This window comes from Callospermophilus lateralis, chromosome 1, assembly GCF_048772815.1.
Source record: "Callospermophilus lateralis isolate mCalLat2 chromosome 1, mCalLat2.hap1, whole genome shotgun sequence".
Classification (NCBI taxonomy): Eukaryota; Metazoa; Chordata; class Mammalia; order Rodentia; family Sciuridae; genus Callospermophilus; species Callospermophilus lateralis.
In genome coordinates, this window is record NC_135305.1 from 15,097,745 (window position 1) to 15,115,310 (window position 17,566).

The window sequence follows — 17,566 nt, forward strand, 5'->3', positions numbered from 1 at the left end:
GTTTTTTTTTAAATTATGTTTTTTTTGATAAAGTGGACTTTTAAAGGTTTATTCATTTATCAAATTTAATGTTTTTGCTGATTTACCAAATTTGCTAAATGTTTAGATTTAGAAATGTAGCTGTAAGTGTTCTGATGGTTGATTAAAATTGGCCAAAATCTGCAGACATCACTGACATTTTAGTAAAACAGATTAAATGGTATGAGAAGGGACATGAAGAACAGAATCCAGAGAGGGCAATTTCTGGGTTTTTGAGGACTAATAGCTAAGTTTTGCATAAAGTGTCCTTGACTAATCAAAATGCCTGTTTCTTTCTCTTCCCTAAGCTTTATGGGAGTCTCACTTATGTAACTTAGATGTTCATAGATGAGCTTATTGATATGAGCCCACTTTAGGTTTTTATGGATACATAACATTTTTCTCTCATTTCTGACATCACTATTTAAAAGTGGGAATATAGCTGGGTGCAGTAGCGCACACCTGCAATCCCAGCAGCTGGGGAGGCTACAGCAGGAAGATCATGGGTTCTAAGCCAGCCTCAGCAAATGCAAGGTGCTAAGCAACTCAGTGAGATCCTGTTTCTAAATAAAAATACAGAATAGGGCTGGGGATGTGGCTCAGTGGTCGAGTGTCTCTTAGTTCAATCCCCAGCACACCCTTCCACCCCTACCAAAAATAAGAAAAGTAGTGAGAAATTTGAAAAAGTTTTGGAAGGGCAAGATAATGAGAAGACAAATCATGAGTTTCTAGAAGTGCTCTATTGACTTCTGTGGCCTTGAGTTTCTGTTCTGATGGGAGTGTAGAACCTAATACTGACACCTAATAAATTTCACTTTGAAAATCAGGGCAGCTGGTTTTGAACTGTTTTATTGAATTCAAGTTAGCTCTCCTACGTCTGATCTGCAGAAGGTCTTTGTATTTGTCCCATCTTGGTTACCCATTGTTATCACACTTGAACTTCATCACTGTTATAGACTGAACTACTTCAGAAATGTCAAATTCTTTTTTTTTTTTTTTTAAAAAGAGAGAGAGAGAGAGAATTTTTTTTAATATTTATTTTTTAGTTTTCGGCGGACACAACATCTTTGTTTGTATGTGGTGCTGAGGATCCAACCCGGGCCGCACGCATGCCAGGCGAGCGCGCTACCGCTTGAGCCACATCCCCAGCCCAGAAATGTCAAATTCTAATCATTCTACTCTTTGAGCACAATCTCTGTCCCTTGTAGATTATTTGCTCAAGACCTTCCAGTGAATCAATGCTAGAACCACATTGAAATCCCTCAGATCATCTCACTGTTTTCTCACTGCCTTTTTCTGTCTTCTCCCTTTTAGTCCACCTTAAATTCCATGTGTTGTCTTTGTTTTAACTCCTTGTGTAAATGCCCTCAACTCCCTTTCTGGTCTTCCCCTATGAAAACCCTAATTCTGCGGGTAGACCTAACTTCCCACTCTGAACTGAACATTATTTAAAAAAAAAAAAAATCACAAAACTTTGCAAAAATGGCTTGTAATTCATTATCATAAACCTCAGTGAACTCTCAACAATGCTAGTAATGTTGTTACTGCCATTTTTGGTCTTTCATTTTTCACATCAACCATTTTATACTTTCTTTCTTCACTCCTGCTTCTTTCCATACTCAACTGATTATTTCACACCAACTAAGCTGAGAAAACACAAGTCTTCAGACTGTAGTATGAAGTCCAATTTCTCTATTTTTTCTTTTGTCCCTTGTGCTTTTGGTGTCTGATCTAAGAAACCATATCCTGATTCAAGGCCATGACAATTGGCTCCTGTATTTTATTTGAGGAATTGTATAGTTTTAGCATGTGACCCATTTAAGCTAATTTATATATATATGTATAAACACACACATATGTATATAAATTAAGTTTATTATATTGGACTGGAAGTTTGTAGTCTTTCAGTTTAAAAAAATAACTTTAGGGCCAAGTGTGGTGGCACATGCCTGCAATCCTAGCGGCTCAGGGTGCTGAGGATTGCAAGTTCAAAGTGAGGCCCTAAGCAACTTAGTGAGTTCCTTTCTCAAAATAAAAAAATTTTTAAAAGGGCTGGGGATGTGGCTCAGTGGCTAAGTTGCCCTTGGTTCAAAACCTGGTACAAAAACAAAAACACTTTAGGGGCTGGGGATGTATAGCTCCTTGTAGAGCCATGCATAGCTTGCCTAGGCCCTTGGTTCAGTCTTGGCATCAGAAGAAAACCAGTTACCACCCACCAAACAATTGGCATATTCTTTTTTTTTTCCCCCTCTCTGTGAAGAAGAAATAAAGTAAATCTAAATTGGAAAAATGAAGTAAATGCCAGCTTTATACAAAGGTAAAATTGTCATTGCCCAATTCAGGTACGTGCATTCTTGTTAAGGATCAAGCTTTTCTTGTTAAGGATCAAGCCCATGACTTCCCACATGCTGGGCCAGCACTGTGTCACTGAACTACTACACCCCCAGTCCTTGTTTGTTTATTTGATACCTATTTGGCTTTGACTTTATGGATTTTATTGCAGCATATTATACTCAAGATTCTCAAAGACCTCATGGTAGCAAAGGTACTGGGTTTCTCAGGTAAGTATAGGCTTGTTTTGGGGGTACCCAGTGTTTGCTTCTGTTCATTGATTTTGATATATTGTGTAGTTATTGGATTAATATATTTCAAATTTTTAGTTAGCTTAATAAAATTTTACCCTTAAATATTTTGATTATGAAATAATGGTAACATACAGACATTTTAATGAAGAATATAAAAAAACAGACCCAGGACCACAAGATCCTCTCACCCATTCTTTCCAGATTCAAACTCTGTAAAGAAGCTCACTGTCCTAGTGTTACAATCCATCTCTTCCTTCTCTGTGTAGTTTCATCATCCTTAAACAGCTTTCCCTTCTTTGAACTTCATGTATAAGAAGAACATATACAATATGTATTCTTTTAAGTCTTTTGTAACTGAGCATATTGTAGAATTTATCCATTTACAGCATGGTATTATAGTTCTTTCACTTTGATTGCTGTGTAAACTTCCATTATGAGATGTACTGTGAATTATTGATTTTTGTTAATAGACTATTACAAAGATTCTACAACCATTCCTGTATAAGTGCACATGTACATGAGTTTCTTTAAGATATATTTACCTAAAAGAAGAATTGCGTGGTTATAGAGCACACGACTCTTCAGTTTTGATGCAGCCAGTTGTATATTAAGGTTCTCATTGCTTCACATCATCTTCAACGTTTGGTATCATCAGACTTTTTAGTTTTAGTGAATACCATGTAGTATTTTAATTTATATTTCTTCCTGTTATTTTTGAGGTTATACAGTTTTCATTTTGTATTAATCACTTGAATTTCCTGTCATGATGTGCAGCTATTCAAGTGGGATTTCCTGTTTGATGTGTACCTTTTCAAGTCTTTAGTCTGCTTTTCTATTGGCTGGTTCTTTTTTCCCCCTTCTTATTAATTTGTAGGAGTTCATTATATTCTAGATAAAATTTCTTTAGTGGTTATCTGTATTGTAATGTCCTCTACTCTGGTTTATTTCACTCTTTATCATTAAATAAACAAGTTATTTTAAATATGGCTTCAGTTAAAAGTTGTTCCACTTATAGAGAGTACTTTTTATGTTTTGATTAAGATGACCCTTCCTGCTGTGTTTGGTGGAACATGCCTGTAACCTCAGCTACTCACCTGTAATCCCAGATACTCAAGAGGTGGAGGCAGGAGGATTTCAGGTTCAATTCAGTGAGACTTTCTCTCTCAAAATAAAAAATAAAAAAGGACAAGGATGTAGCTAAGTGGTAGAGTACCTTTGGATTCAATTCCCAATACTGACAGAAAACCAAAACCAAAAACAAAAGAAGGGGCTGGGGATGTGGCTCAAGTGGTAGCACGCTCGCCTGGCTTGCGTGCGGCCCGGTTCGATCCTCAGCACCACATACAAAACAAAGATGTTGTGTCCGCAGATAACTGAAAAATAAATATTAAAATTCTCTCTCTCTCTCTCCCTCTCTCACTCTCTCTCTCTCTTTTTTTTTTTTTTTTTAAGACAACCCTTCCTGCCACAAAATCCTAAAGCTATTTTCTACATTGTGTTGCATAACCTTTGTACTTTCTCCTTTTGTGTTTAGGTTTATAATCCCATGCAGATATATACAGTGTGTCTCTGGAACTCTATTGAAAACTTGCCTGTCCTTGTTCATGTGACCTGCAGTGCCTCCTAGGTTAAACATAAATGTCCACAGATGCATAGATTTTTGGGGGGTGTGGGGGGTACAGGCATCTGTTCTGAGTTACCTTGATTCCTATAGCTTTAAAATAAATCTTGATACCTGGTAGAGGTTTTTCCCCCTAAGAATGCCTTGCATATTCTTGGCCCTTTATATTTCCACAGATTTTGATTGGGATTAAATTGAATGTATAAATTACTTTGAGAAAAATTAATCTTTACCTTATTGAAACTATGTGATCATGATGTAAATCTCTCCTTATTTAAGGTCTTGTTTAAAGTCTTTCAATGATGTTTTATAATTAAATTAAATTTATTTCAGTGTATCTTAGCATTTTTAATGTAAGTTGTACATGAAGTTTTGTTTATTTGGTATTGGGGATTGAACTCAGGGGCAGTTTACTATCAAACTTGAGATCCTTCTGCCTTAGCCTCCTGAGTAACAAGTGTTACAGGTGTATGCCACAATGCCTGACTGCTCATCATGTTTTATTTCATTTTTTATCTTTCTATTGTTGATATAAGGAGATATGATTATTTTTATATACTGATATTATATCTAGCAATTGATTCTTATAATTTATCATTTTGTGTTCTCTGCATGTGCTACCATTGCATTTGCAAACAACAGCTTTTAATTGTCCAATTCTTTTACTCTTTTATTATTTTTCTTATTTTACTATACTATCTTGCTTCTGCAGGAAATGCTTAGCAGAAGTGGTACCATCAAGTGTTTCTCCTGTGTTCTTAATCTGAAAGTGACTGCTTTCATGTTATTTGAATCGAATTTTTTAAGAGTTACCTTTTATTGGAGGTATCCTCTACTTTTAGTTTGCTGAGAGGTTCTGTTTGTTTGCTTTTTTAATCACAAGTTAATGTTGAACTTTATCAAATATTTGCCCTGTATGTTTTAAAAGTGTAATATGCTTTTTAAAATTTTAATCTATTAATGTGGTTAATTTCACTGGTTATTTTTTTTAATATTAAAAACTACCTTGCATACCTGGGATAGACCAAACTTTCTATTTGTATCTTTGCTTATAAGCAAGAGTGACCTACAATCATCCTTTCCAAGTTTTGGTACTAAGGTTATGCTATCATTAAAATGATATAGGGAATTAAACCTTTTCCTACTCTCTAGAGCAAGTTTTACATAATAATTAAAATCATTTATTCACTGAATGTTTGATAGAACTTGTTTGTGATGTCACCTAGACTTGAAGTTTTCTTTATAGATTGATTTAAAAAATTAGTCATAGCGTAGGACTATTCAGATACTCTATTTCTTTGTGAGTCAGGTTTGCCTGTGTGTGTGTGTGTGTGTGTGTGTGTGTATACATACATATATATATATATATATATATATATATAATTCACACATATATGCCTTTTTAAATTTCATAACATTGTTCATAATACCATCTCTTATCTTGATCTTGCTATGGTTTGCCAATTTTGTGAGTCTTTTCAAGGAATTCATTTTTTTAAAAAAAATATTTTTTTAGTTGTAGTTGGACACAATACCTTTATTTTATTCATTTATTTTTATGTGGTGCCAACGATAGAACCCAACGCCTTGCACGTGCTAGGCAAGAGCTCTACTGCTGAGCCACAACCCCAGCCCCTCAAAGAATCCATTTTTGACTTAGATCCTCTGTTACATGTTTGTTTTTATGTCATCAATTTCTACTCTTTATGCTTTTATTTCTGTTTCTAAGATTTATTTTATTATTCTTTTTTTTTTTTTAAACTTCTTGAGCATATGCTTAACTCAGTAGTTTCAGCCTCTCTCTCTCTTTTTTTTTTTTTCTAATTGTATTTTAGACATGATCTTGTTACATTACTCAGGCTGGCCTTGAAATCTGTATTCTCCTGCCTCAGTTTTCTGAGTAGCTGGGATTACAGGTACACATCACCAGCCCAGCTCAGCCTTTTTCTAACACATTCATTTAGGGATAAACATTTCTGTTTGTAAGTTCTGCATCCAGTAAATTTTTTTATATAGTATTTTCATTGTGTTCTCAATTTTTAAGGTTTTCATTATGGCTTTTCTTTTGAGTCATACTTTATTGACACTAATTCCAGAATAGATTTTGCATAATGGTTTAGGATTTTATAGCTTATTTTATTGCATTATTTTCAATGTTTATACTGCTGCTGAGAGTGAATCACTTCACATATTTGGGTGATTCTCCCCCACAATATTTAGCAAATATATAGAGAAACAAATACAATTTATCCTTGCATATGTTTTTGTATTATACAGAATTTGCTGGTTGTAGTACATTTCTCTGCTCAATTTCCATTTTTTTATACTTAAGTTAATATTTATTTTATTTTTCTTTATATTAGCTGTGTTGGAGTAGAAGAACATCATGCTGTTGACATTGACCTATATCACTGTCCCAACTGTGCAGTACTACATGGTTCCTCCTTGAGTAAGTACTGGATGCTTGAATAATTGATATTTTGAAAACATGTGTGTGATAATGCTTTAATGATATACATTATACCCACTAAGAATTATAGAGAAGATTTCACTGAAGATATTTAGAATGTAGTTTTTGTCTGAATTTTAAAATAACTTATTAAGTAAGTCAAAAGAATAAGGGAAAAATACTAGTATTTTAAATTGTCAGTTCAGATGCTTCCAAAGAACAGATTGTAATATTTAATTGTCACTATACAAATATGAGAGAAAATATAAACGTTTCTTTAAAATTTTGGCTTGCAAACTAGTGTTTCTGTGTTCACAAAATTTAAAGGGAAACTGTAGGTTTTGTCATTTTAAAACTAAAAGTCACCTTTGCCTGAAGATACCTTGTTAGAGAAGTGGGTGGGATGTAGGTAATGTACCACCTTTTTACTTTATCCTAGTACTTAAAAAAAAAAAAAAAAAAATAGAGGGCTGGGGTTGTGGCTCAGCAGTAGAGCACTCACTTAGTACATGCGAGGCCCTGGTTCGATCCTCAGCACCACATAAAAATAAATAGATAAAATAAAGGTATTGTGTACAACTAAAAAAAAAAAAAAAAGAAATGTTGCTCTGAAATTATCATTGAAAATAGATTACTAGCAAGTGACTGCTCATCTATCTGTTTTGTTAGAAATATTAGTGGTTTTTCTAACAGTTTCTTTGTAAGAGAATTAGAAATTTAGATTCTATGAGTGGGTTGAAGTATTTTTGTAGGAAACACAGGTTATTTAATTTGTTAGTTACACAGTATAAACCTTAAGGTTAATAAACTGGTAGGATTGTTACATGTCTAATTGAGTAGTTTGTTGTCCTAGATGTTTTTAAAAGATTTTACTCTGTAGCACTAAAGTATATGGTATACAATTTGAAATAATTGTTGCCTAAGAATAATTCTTGGAGGAAGTAAACAATACAATGTTGTTCTCTCAGGACAAAAAGAACTAACAATTTTAGTTTAGAATTTAAGTATATCCTAAAATGAAATAATTTTAATTTAATTTATGTGAAATATTGAGTTACTACTTAGAGGCAGAGAAATGTACTACTACATGTGATGCACTCTATTTTCTACTTTCGCTGTGTGATTTCATCTTTTTAAAAACTTGTCAAACTCACTAAATTGATTATATAGTCCATAATGGATTATGACCTGCACTTTGAATAATGATGCTTTAGAGAGTAGCTTGCTTATTATGTGGCCCTTGGGGTACTTCTCATTCTTGAAAAACATAAGATTAGGCATTGGCTATCTTCTGGGCAGAGGTCCAGCTCTGAATACTCAGAGGGAAAATGCCCAAGATTCAATAATTTATTTTGTTTTGATTTAAAGTTCACCTTCTCCCAGCCCTCACCATCAGCCCCAACTTGGGTAATTACTTTTGATTTCTTTCCCTCTGCTATTAAACCTCTTTTGCTTGCTACCCAGGGTTTCCTGATTCTTTCAGAGTTCCCCAGAAATCTTTATTATAGATACCATTTAGACAACATAATACTCATTTAATATGATAACTTTAGACTTTACCCTCTGGGAATTGAGGATATTATTTCAGGGTAAGTCTCAGAAAACAGCTTGGCACTTTAACCTATATTCTTTGTGTTCCTCAGGCACAGGTAATCCCTACATAGAAGTTTTTCATCTTTCCCTGTGATACTACTAAAATGTTCCTTTTATTGTCCTCTCAGCCAGCCTTTATAGTGGCTGATTTTATGTTTTAAGCATGTTGGTTCAATAGGACAATTGTATCCTTCTGTTAAATCTCCTAAAGTCAGCACATTTAAAGAAATGATAGTAACTGCTTATTATATACCAGGATATGATAGTGGGTAAGTACTTGATCTATGTTCCCCTTTGATATTTATAACAATTTGATAAGAGATATAGGAAAAATGAGTAAGTAGCTCTCATATATACCTGTTTGGTAGAGCTAGAGTTTGAACCCTTAGCTGTCAAATAGCAAAGCCAGTGTACTTCATTGATTACTCTGCAAAAATGAAATTAAAACAGTGCATTATCATTGTTCACTTATCAAATGGGCAGCTTTTTTTTTTCTTTCTTTCTTTTTGTTTTTAAATGATGATCCTCATTGTTAACGGTAAGCTTTGAGCCAGGCTAACGATGTACTGTACTGGTAGGAATGCAAGTTACTAATACTTTTCTGGAGGCAGTTTTGTAGTATGTAGCAAGCATCTCAAAAATTATGATCTTACTTCTAGAAATTCTAGAAATAAACCCTAAGAAATTAATTAGGGGAACAGATTAATATGTCTGAATACTAACCATAATTTTGTTTGAAGAAAGATTCAGGGTGAACTAAGTGCTTAAGAATAACAAATAATTATAACACAATACATTCACGTCTTAAAATTCTAGACTGCCTTTAGATTGCTTTTGAATATTTAATAAGGAGAAAATGCTCATGACTTAAGAGAGGTAAGCAGGATAAACATTGTCATCCCACTTGAAAATAAATGGAACTACATATCAGTGTTTAGTAGGGGGAAAAAAACCTGGAATGAAATGCCTTTGAATTTTAGGAGTGGTTTTAAGTGAGGAAGAAAATAACATACAAAGGATCCCTCCATGGAATATTCTAGGAAGATTCCTCTGTGATTCTAAATTTTTCTTGTGAGATTTTTTTTTTTTTTTTTTAAAGAGAGAGTGAGAGACAGAGAGAGAGAGAGAGAAAGAGAATTTTTCAATATTTATTTTTTAGTTTTCGGCGGACACAACATCTTTGTTTGTTTGTGGTGCTGAGGATCGAACCCGGGCCGCACGCATGCCAGGCGAGCGCGCTACCGCTTGAGCCACATCCCCAGCCCAGAGATTTTTTAAAAAATGGAATTTACTCTCTTCCATATTGGAGATCTGGTTGCAATAAGTTATTTTGGAATTTTGTTTCAGACTCTATTTCCACTCCTATTATTTGATGTAATCCTCTTTATCCAAATGAAGATCAAGTATTATTGTCTTATTATGATCTTGGTAAGGTGAAAGTTAAAATACCTTGGTATCATAGAGTTGTTTTTTTCCCCTTACATTTTTGTTATGAAAATGTTCAAACACAGAAAAAGCTGAAGTAATTTTACAACATCTCCTTATAAACCTTCACCAGCTGGGTTCTACTATTAACATTTACATCACTTGCTTTACCACTTATCTCTTTATGCAACCATCCCACTTTGTATTCATCTTTTCTCTTTTTGATGAATTTCTGAATAAGTTGCAAACATCAGTACATTTGCCAGAATCATGGGGGTTTTGTACATAAGAGTGACTTTCAAGCTTAAAAAAAAAAGATTTAAAACTGAAATTTTACATTGATACCACATAAAAGAGTTGTAAGTGGCACCATTGTGGTGGAAAGAGGAATGAGGTCCAGAGCTTCTCCCTTGGCTTTTTTCTGCTTCCCTCTTTGTGAATAGATCCTCACAGTTTGAAAGTCAGCACTCTAACCTATCCCCTTCACTCTCATGAGAAATCTGGATCCATAGATGTTAAGTAACTTACCAAGGTTACAAGAGGATAGAAAAGAATCAAATACTAGTCTCCTGATTTTAATTGTTATGACTACTCAAGATTGAGTCAGAACTGTAGAATCATAGGCTCTTAGCATTGGAACTAATCATAAAGTTGTTTATTTTGTCATACCAACCGTCTCGCTTTAATTACCACTCAGTTTTTCATGTCAGTGTAAATGTGCTTATTTGGAAGTAAATCTTAAAAGAAAAAGAAATCATATTGTTAAAAGATATTTCTGATGTGGGATAAAAGACCCTATTCTGAGAAGATAATTTAGATGATCTGGATAATTATGTTATGAACTAATATTCCAGTGAAAATCATAATTTAAAATTATTTGGAAATATTCTGGTATGGGTAAATGTAGATATTGTAAAAGATTTCATTTGCTGATTTGAATTCTTTGGTTTAATTTTTAAATTATTTTGAAATAAAAAAGTAAGTTTTAAAATCTATACTTAATTGTCTATAAGGGCAACATTAGATTAAGTAAAATTTACTTCTGTGTCCTGGAAATGCATTTAAAATTTGAGAGTTTATAGTACTTAGTTATTATTTCTGATAAATGTAGACTACAATAATGAGAAAGTATATAGTATTACCAGTTACCAAAAGTATGTTCTTTTTTTAACTTTCTAAAACTTTAGTGAAAAAGAGGAGAAACTGGCACAGGCATGACTACACAGAAGTTGATGATGGTTCCAAACCAGTGCAAGCTGGAACTAGGACTTTTGTTAAGGAATTACGATCTCGAGTCTTCCCAAGGTATGGAAAACTTGCTCTGATCAAACAAAATGAAAGAATGTTGGCTGATAAAGTGACATTATGTAAAAATGTTTTCTTTCTTTCTTTTTTTTTTTTTAATATTTTTTAGTTGTCAATGGATCTTTTATTTTATTTGTTTATTTCTATGTGGTGGTGTGGATCGAACCCATGGTCTCACGTATACCAGGCAAGTGCTCCACCACTGAGCTACAACTGCAGCCCTAATGTAGTGTTTTCTTTCTTTTTTGGTATTGGGGATTGAACTCAGGGGCATTCAACCACTGAGCCACTGAGCCGCATCTCCAGCCCTGTTTTGTATTTTTTAAATTTAGAGACAGGCTCACTGAATTGTTTAGCACCTCACTTTTGCTGAGGCTGGCTTTGAACTCAGGATCCTCCTGCCTCAGCCTCCTGAGCTGCTGGAATAGTATTTACAAAAGTGTGTTCTTTTTTTAACTTTCTAAAACTTTAGTGAAAAAGAAGGTGTGCGCCACCGCGGTTGGCTAAAGTAGTATTTTCAAACTTTGGACTACTATATGTTATTCTCAACGGGCTTTTCATTTTATTTCTTTTTTTTTTTTTTCTTTTTTTTTTTTACAGAGCGAGAGAGAGAGAGAAAATTTTTCAATATTTATTTTCTAGTTTTTGGCAGACACAACATCTTTGTATGTGTATGTGGTGCTGAGGATCGAACCCGGGCCGCACGCATACCAGACGAGCGTGCTACTGCTAGAGCCACATCCCCAGCCCTTCATTTTATTTCTTAATGAAATAGGATAGAAAATATTTGTACATTTAATGTAATGGGAGTAAGTAAGCATAGTTTCATGAAACTTTTGTTATATGTATCTACATAGTGCAGCACCATGTAAAAATACAGTTCTTAATTGTGGGTCACAGTTCAAAAACTTTGAAATATAGTGATTGAAGCACTTGTTCCCAGTATTTGTTTCTACTAGGTATGCAGCTGCTGCTTCTCTTTTTCTTTGGCCTAACCTTCACTCCTTTCCAACTCTTTTTTCCCCTTGTCTTGTTTTCAATATCTGTCTCTGCCCTAGGATCTCCAAAAGAATGCACAATTATTAGTCTTGATGGCAGCAGGACTGAGCTTTTTGATTTTTAAAATTAATGGAATGTATTTGAGTTGTCTGTGAAAGAGAGTCAAAAGCATTATAAAGCATTTAATCATGCTAATTTAGATCATTTCCTCCTCACTGCCTGACATCTATTTAAAGTGATAATGCTTAATGGGCTTTTATACAAGATCATATCCAGGCTTGTTAAAGAGGGGAAGCACAATTTAAATTTGAATCACAGTATCACATGCAGCCTATAATGGAATTGATTCAGATTATGAAATGAAAAAAGAAAACTGCTATTTTTCTTTAATCTTTAGGATTCCTATCTGTCCCTCTGCCTCATAATCCTAAAACAGAAACATATACTAGTAAGCATTCATTTTGGCTTTATCAGATCTGTTGAGAGACAGAAACAGAAAGAAAACATATGAAACATAATGTTTCCACATGATTTTTGATATATATACAGTTTAGTGCCAGTGTGTGAGTGTGCATTTTTCAGGCATAAGAGCCATCCACGCCTCTACTTTTTTCACATAGATTTGTGACCCCCTAAAAAGTAGTATTTAAAATATTGGCCTAATAATTCGCATGGTTTTCCTGCAAAAAATGAACACAAATTAGAACAGGTTAGAGATTGCACAAATGTCCAAATTGTAATTATCAATAATTAAAGGTTTTGGTTTCATTTTATTTAATTCCATGAGCTTTTGCATTATTTAAAACCATGTTAATGGAGTAACAATAATTACTAAATCAAACATATTTGATATAGTTAACACAGAAGTATATAAAACTAAGTGAATAGGCTTTCTATCCTCTCCCTATTTTACTATGTAGTGTCTTTAAAGATATTTTTCTCTATAAACAATAACATTTAAAACATTATGTGTAAACATATATTGATGCATATAATTTTTTTTTTAGTTGTAGTTGGACTCAATACCTTTATTTTATTTATGTGGTGCTGAGGATTGAACCCAGGGCCTTGAACGTGCTAGGCGAGTGCTCTACTGCTGAGACACAACACCAGCCCCCAGATAATTTTTTAAAAATTAAGTTATGCATAGTGTTGTATAACTTGACTTTTTTGCTCGATTTCATAGATATTCTTCCATATGTATACACAGATTTATTACACTCCTTAACTGCAGTAGTGTATACATACCATAATTTGTTTAACATCCCCATGTGATATATATTTAAATTTGTCTCCAGTTGTTTTCCTCTTGCAAATAATGTATCTGTATTTTAGTACTGGTATATATATTTTCCTGACCAATAGGGGAAGTAAACCACTAAACATTTGAGATCAAGAAACATAGATGATTTAAAATTCTCTCTTAGTTTGGCATTTAAGGAATTATTTAATCCTCAGAGGGTGGGGGAAGGAGGGATAATTATGGATGCTTTTTGGGGAAACTAAAAGATGGGGGGACAGAACTCAAGATCAGTAGGTGAGTCAGATGAAGAAAACCTAAATTCCTAAATGTGAGACTAGGAAATGGCTCTCTCAGTTTTCAAACTGCTCTTTCCTTATTAAGAGGGTGGGAAGATCAGAGCCCAGTAATTCAGAGAACCAGCTCCTATCCACCTAAGTTACAGATAAATACTAAACTCTGATTGGATAAATGGAAATGATTGTGTTTTAACCTGTAAGACAAGTTTTACAATTACTTTTGTATGGCAGCTGCATACTGGATTTCTTTGGAATTATGATTTTGGGTAGATCATCAGAAAGGGCAGCCTGAGTTCAACAAGTTTTAGTGAATTCAGTGACTTCTAGTATTAAAATTTGTTTAATACTGGTTGTAACATATCATTTAAATTGGTAATTCTTATCAAGAACATTTGGGACACTTGTCTCAATGTCATATATACATATAATTAATTGTTCTATGTCCCTTTGAAGTGTCTGACAAATATTTGTGTAGATAAAATCTAATTTGTTTTTACTTAATCTAACACTATTTTTTTAAAATTAAAAATTATACCCTTTATTGCTCTTTTTATTTTCTACACAGCTTATATTGTGTGACTTTTGATCTTTAATTTCTCCTAAACTCAGTCCTTCATTACACCTAATTTTAAATATCCTACTATTTTATTATGTATTCTAGTACAATTTACCTGAACATTTACATATTGAAATACATATTTTACTATAAGCTAGTTTTTTTCTTTTTATAGTTAGAGCACCTTATGTTTTTCTAATTCTTTTGTATTGAATTAAATAGATTATATTATCTATGAATTTTCCTTTAGAATAGCAAAAGGGGTTTTATAAAACATTTGTTATTAAGAGAATTAGGTATGATAGATTGAGAACCACTAATGCAGATAATTATGCAATTTATGAAATAATCCATTACCATAGTATTTTTTAAAAACTGAAATTAACAATAAAAATGACATTTTATTCTTATGTTTTTCTTAGTGCCGATGAAATCATTGTAAAGATGCATGGCAACCAGCTGACACAAAGATACCTGGAAAAACATGGATTTGATGTCCCTATTATGGTCTCTAAATTAGATGATCTAGGACTCAGGCTTCCTCCACCTGCTTTTTCTGTGATGGATGTGGAACGTTATGTAGGTACGAACTTGGTTCCTTTAAGTACTTGGCAAAACATGGTGAAAGTAAAAATGGAAGTGTCTTAACAGTATTAAAATTGAATGAAGAAATGTCAGTTTACTTCATTTTCCTGGGTCAGGAAAAGTAAAACTAAGTGTTACCTTTGTTGAAAACTGCTTTTCTCAGCTGATCTGAAATAATGGTCAGAAAAAGAGGGAAAGGTTTTACCTATTCTTATTTACTCAGCTTCATCCTGCTGTTCTGTGATACTTGCTTATGGAAAACTGTGACTGAGGGGCTGCTGAAGATGCCAAGAATACATGGAGAAACTGGATTGGGACTGAGCCTCTGTAGAATGCAGATGCAGAATTCCTAGAGCTCGTGTGACAACTAGTTTTTTGGAACTTGCTTAGTGACTTGTTGCCTGGAGGAAAGGCTGTAAAAAGAGATTATATTTAGACCTATTTGTATATTTAATAACTTGGTGAATACTGCCATTTAATAACATCTGTATTTAATTTGTGATTTTTGATACTCAGAAAGTAAAAAGAAACAAGGGCCAAAGCCCTTTACTGATTGCTGTATTATTGAGATTTTCAGTCATTTCATTTATTCTCCTCATGTTATCTGTAGATAAGGCTGACTGTATGTATGTGCCATTCCTTGTCAGGAGTAGAAAGATATTATTTGAGGATTACATCTCAGATCTACTTTGACTTAAAATTATATGTCCACTAAAATACATTATCTTTTCAGCTTGGAATGTAGAAGAACTTGTCCCTTTATTGAACTATTGGTTAACAGTTCTCGTGAATGATTGTTTTATTAAGGAAATCCATTTAATGTCATAACTTCACATTCAGCTAAATTTGAATTTGATAAATTAGTGGATGAGGCTGACATTTAACTTAAACCTGTTTTCGTAGATAGCACTGTGATATAATGACTAATGTAATGTAAGTATAGGATAAAACTGCTTGGACTGCTAACTTTTCAGTACTGCAAAGCACCTTGGTTGAAATACTAGTAATATAACTATATTACATCCTGAAGACTAATCTGTGAGGCAGTGTTATTAACCTGTGTGAAATTAGATTGAGAAAATGGCATTTATTAGTTTTCTGTTCAGATTGGTTAAATATTGCCATATTTTGAATTCCACCTATTCGTTAGTCCATTATATAACTGATTACACTTTCTAGGGTGGTAATGCAAGCTATCATGTCATGGTTTTATAGGAAAATTGTGAATTAATCATAACTCGGAACTTGGGCATTCAGATAGGCACTGAATGAACTGATTTTTCCTTCCTAACCACCAAATTTTTCTTGAGAGTTAAGAGAAAACACTACCAGGAGAGCAGATATTATCCTGTTCAAACCTCCAGGTGTGGTTTTATACATACCTATAAATAAAACCCCCCAGGTTTATACATACCTATAAATCCCTGCAGCTCAGGAGGATGAGACAGGAGATTCACAGGTTTTAAGCCAGCCTCAGCAACTTAGGCTGTAAGCAACCTAGTGAGACTCTGTCTCAAAAAATAAAAGGGCTGGGGATGTGGCTTAGTGGTAAAGCGCCCTTGGGTTCAGTCCCTGCTACCTACAAACAAATAAACAAAACCCAGAAATTGTTCTAGTCAACTTGCTCACTAATTTCCCAACGATTGATTGGGTTTTCAAATTGATAGAATTTTAGGTGTTACAGAAGTTAAAAGTAAAAGCCAATTCTTTGATTTTATGCATGAGGAAATTGAAACTCAGAAAGTATTAGACAATTTTCACATCCCAATACAATGTATTTTTTTGCCATTATGAGTTACAAGCAATCATTGATACATAGAAAGTTTTGTAAGCCCTGTAAGTTTTTACACTCAGTATTAATTTTGCAGCTCTTTGTTATTGTTTTATAATACATTATCTCTTCTTTTCAAAATGTCCAGTTGGACTTAAAAAATAAGAATATAAGAAGTATCCTTTGCCTAAGATATATAGTTTTATGGTTGGCTTAATTATCATACCAAGCAAATGCAGTCTTTAAACTATTTTTGTTTAGGGCATCTATTGATATAACTTTTAAGCCCAATAATAAGATTCTAATTTTTCTCTGCAGGTGGTGACAAAGTGATAGATGTCATTGATGTGGCAAGGCAGGCAGACAGCAAAATGACACTTCACAATTATGTTAAATACTTCATGAATCCTAACAGACCAAAAGTGTTAAATGTGATCAGCCTTGAATTTTCAGATACAAAGTGAGTAATTCTGGGCATTTTGATAAGGCATTCTGAGTGTTAGCTAAATGTAGTTTAATGATATATTTATTTTAGTAAGAAACATGATTGTGACTTGTAAATTTGTCCACTAGTAGTAATATTACATCTTTTGCTTTGGCACCCTCAGAGAATATTTGGGCATATTGTGTTTTAAACTTTTAATTAAGTGTTTTTAACCTTGAATTCCAGTTAATTACTTGGTTTGGGTTAACATGGGAGCAGTGGTTTTTAAGAAGTTTTAATTTGTTTTATGTGAGGGTATGTGTATGTACTTTTTTAAATTATTATTTTTAAAGGATGTCTGAATTGGTGGAGGTCCCTGATATAGCCAGAAAACTTTCCTGGGTGGAAAATTATTGGCCAGATGATTCAGTCTTTCCCAAGCCATTTGTTCAGAAATACTGTTTAATGGGAGTTCAAGACAGCTATACAGATTTCCACATTGACTTCGGTGGAACTTCAGTCTGGTACCATGTCCTCTGGGTAAGACTAGGGTTTTTTTTTTTTTTTTTGTCCTTTTATTGACAAAAACACTTAGTAATATTTTTCTGGTGGCACATTCAGTTACTATAAATAACATTTGTACAGAGGAATATTTTTCTACTTTTTAAGTGGAATCTATCTATTTGTTGTTAAAAG

General features: G+C 33.5%; 1 protein-coding gene across 1 annotated transcript in view; it reads left to right on the forward strand.

The window, feature by feature from the left end:
* Positions 1–17,566, forward strand: part of Kdm7a (lysine demethylase 7A) — an 80,727-nt gene that overhangs the window by 26,927 nt on the left and 36,234 nt on the right. Inside the window, exons 2-6 of the mRNA XM_076832677.2 lie at positions 6,588–6,673; positions 10,879–10,996; positions 14,513–14,673; positions 16,765–16,906; positions 17,224–17,410. Coding sequence (XP_076688792.1) covers positions 6,588–6,673; positions 10,879–10,996; positions 14,513–14,673; positions 16,765–16,906; positions 17,224–17,410 — 694 coding nt within the window. The remainder of the gene's footprint in view (positions 1–6,587; positions 6,674–10,878; positions 10,997–14,512; positions 14,674–16,764; positions 16,907–17,223; positions 17,411–17,566) is intronic.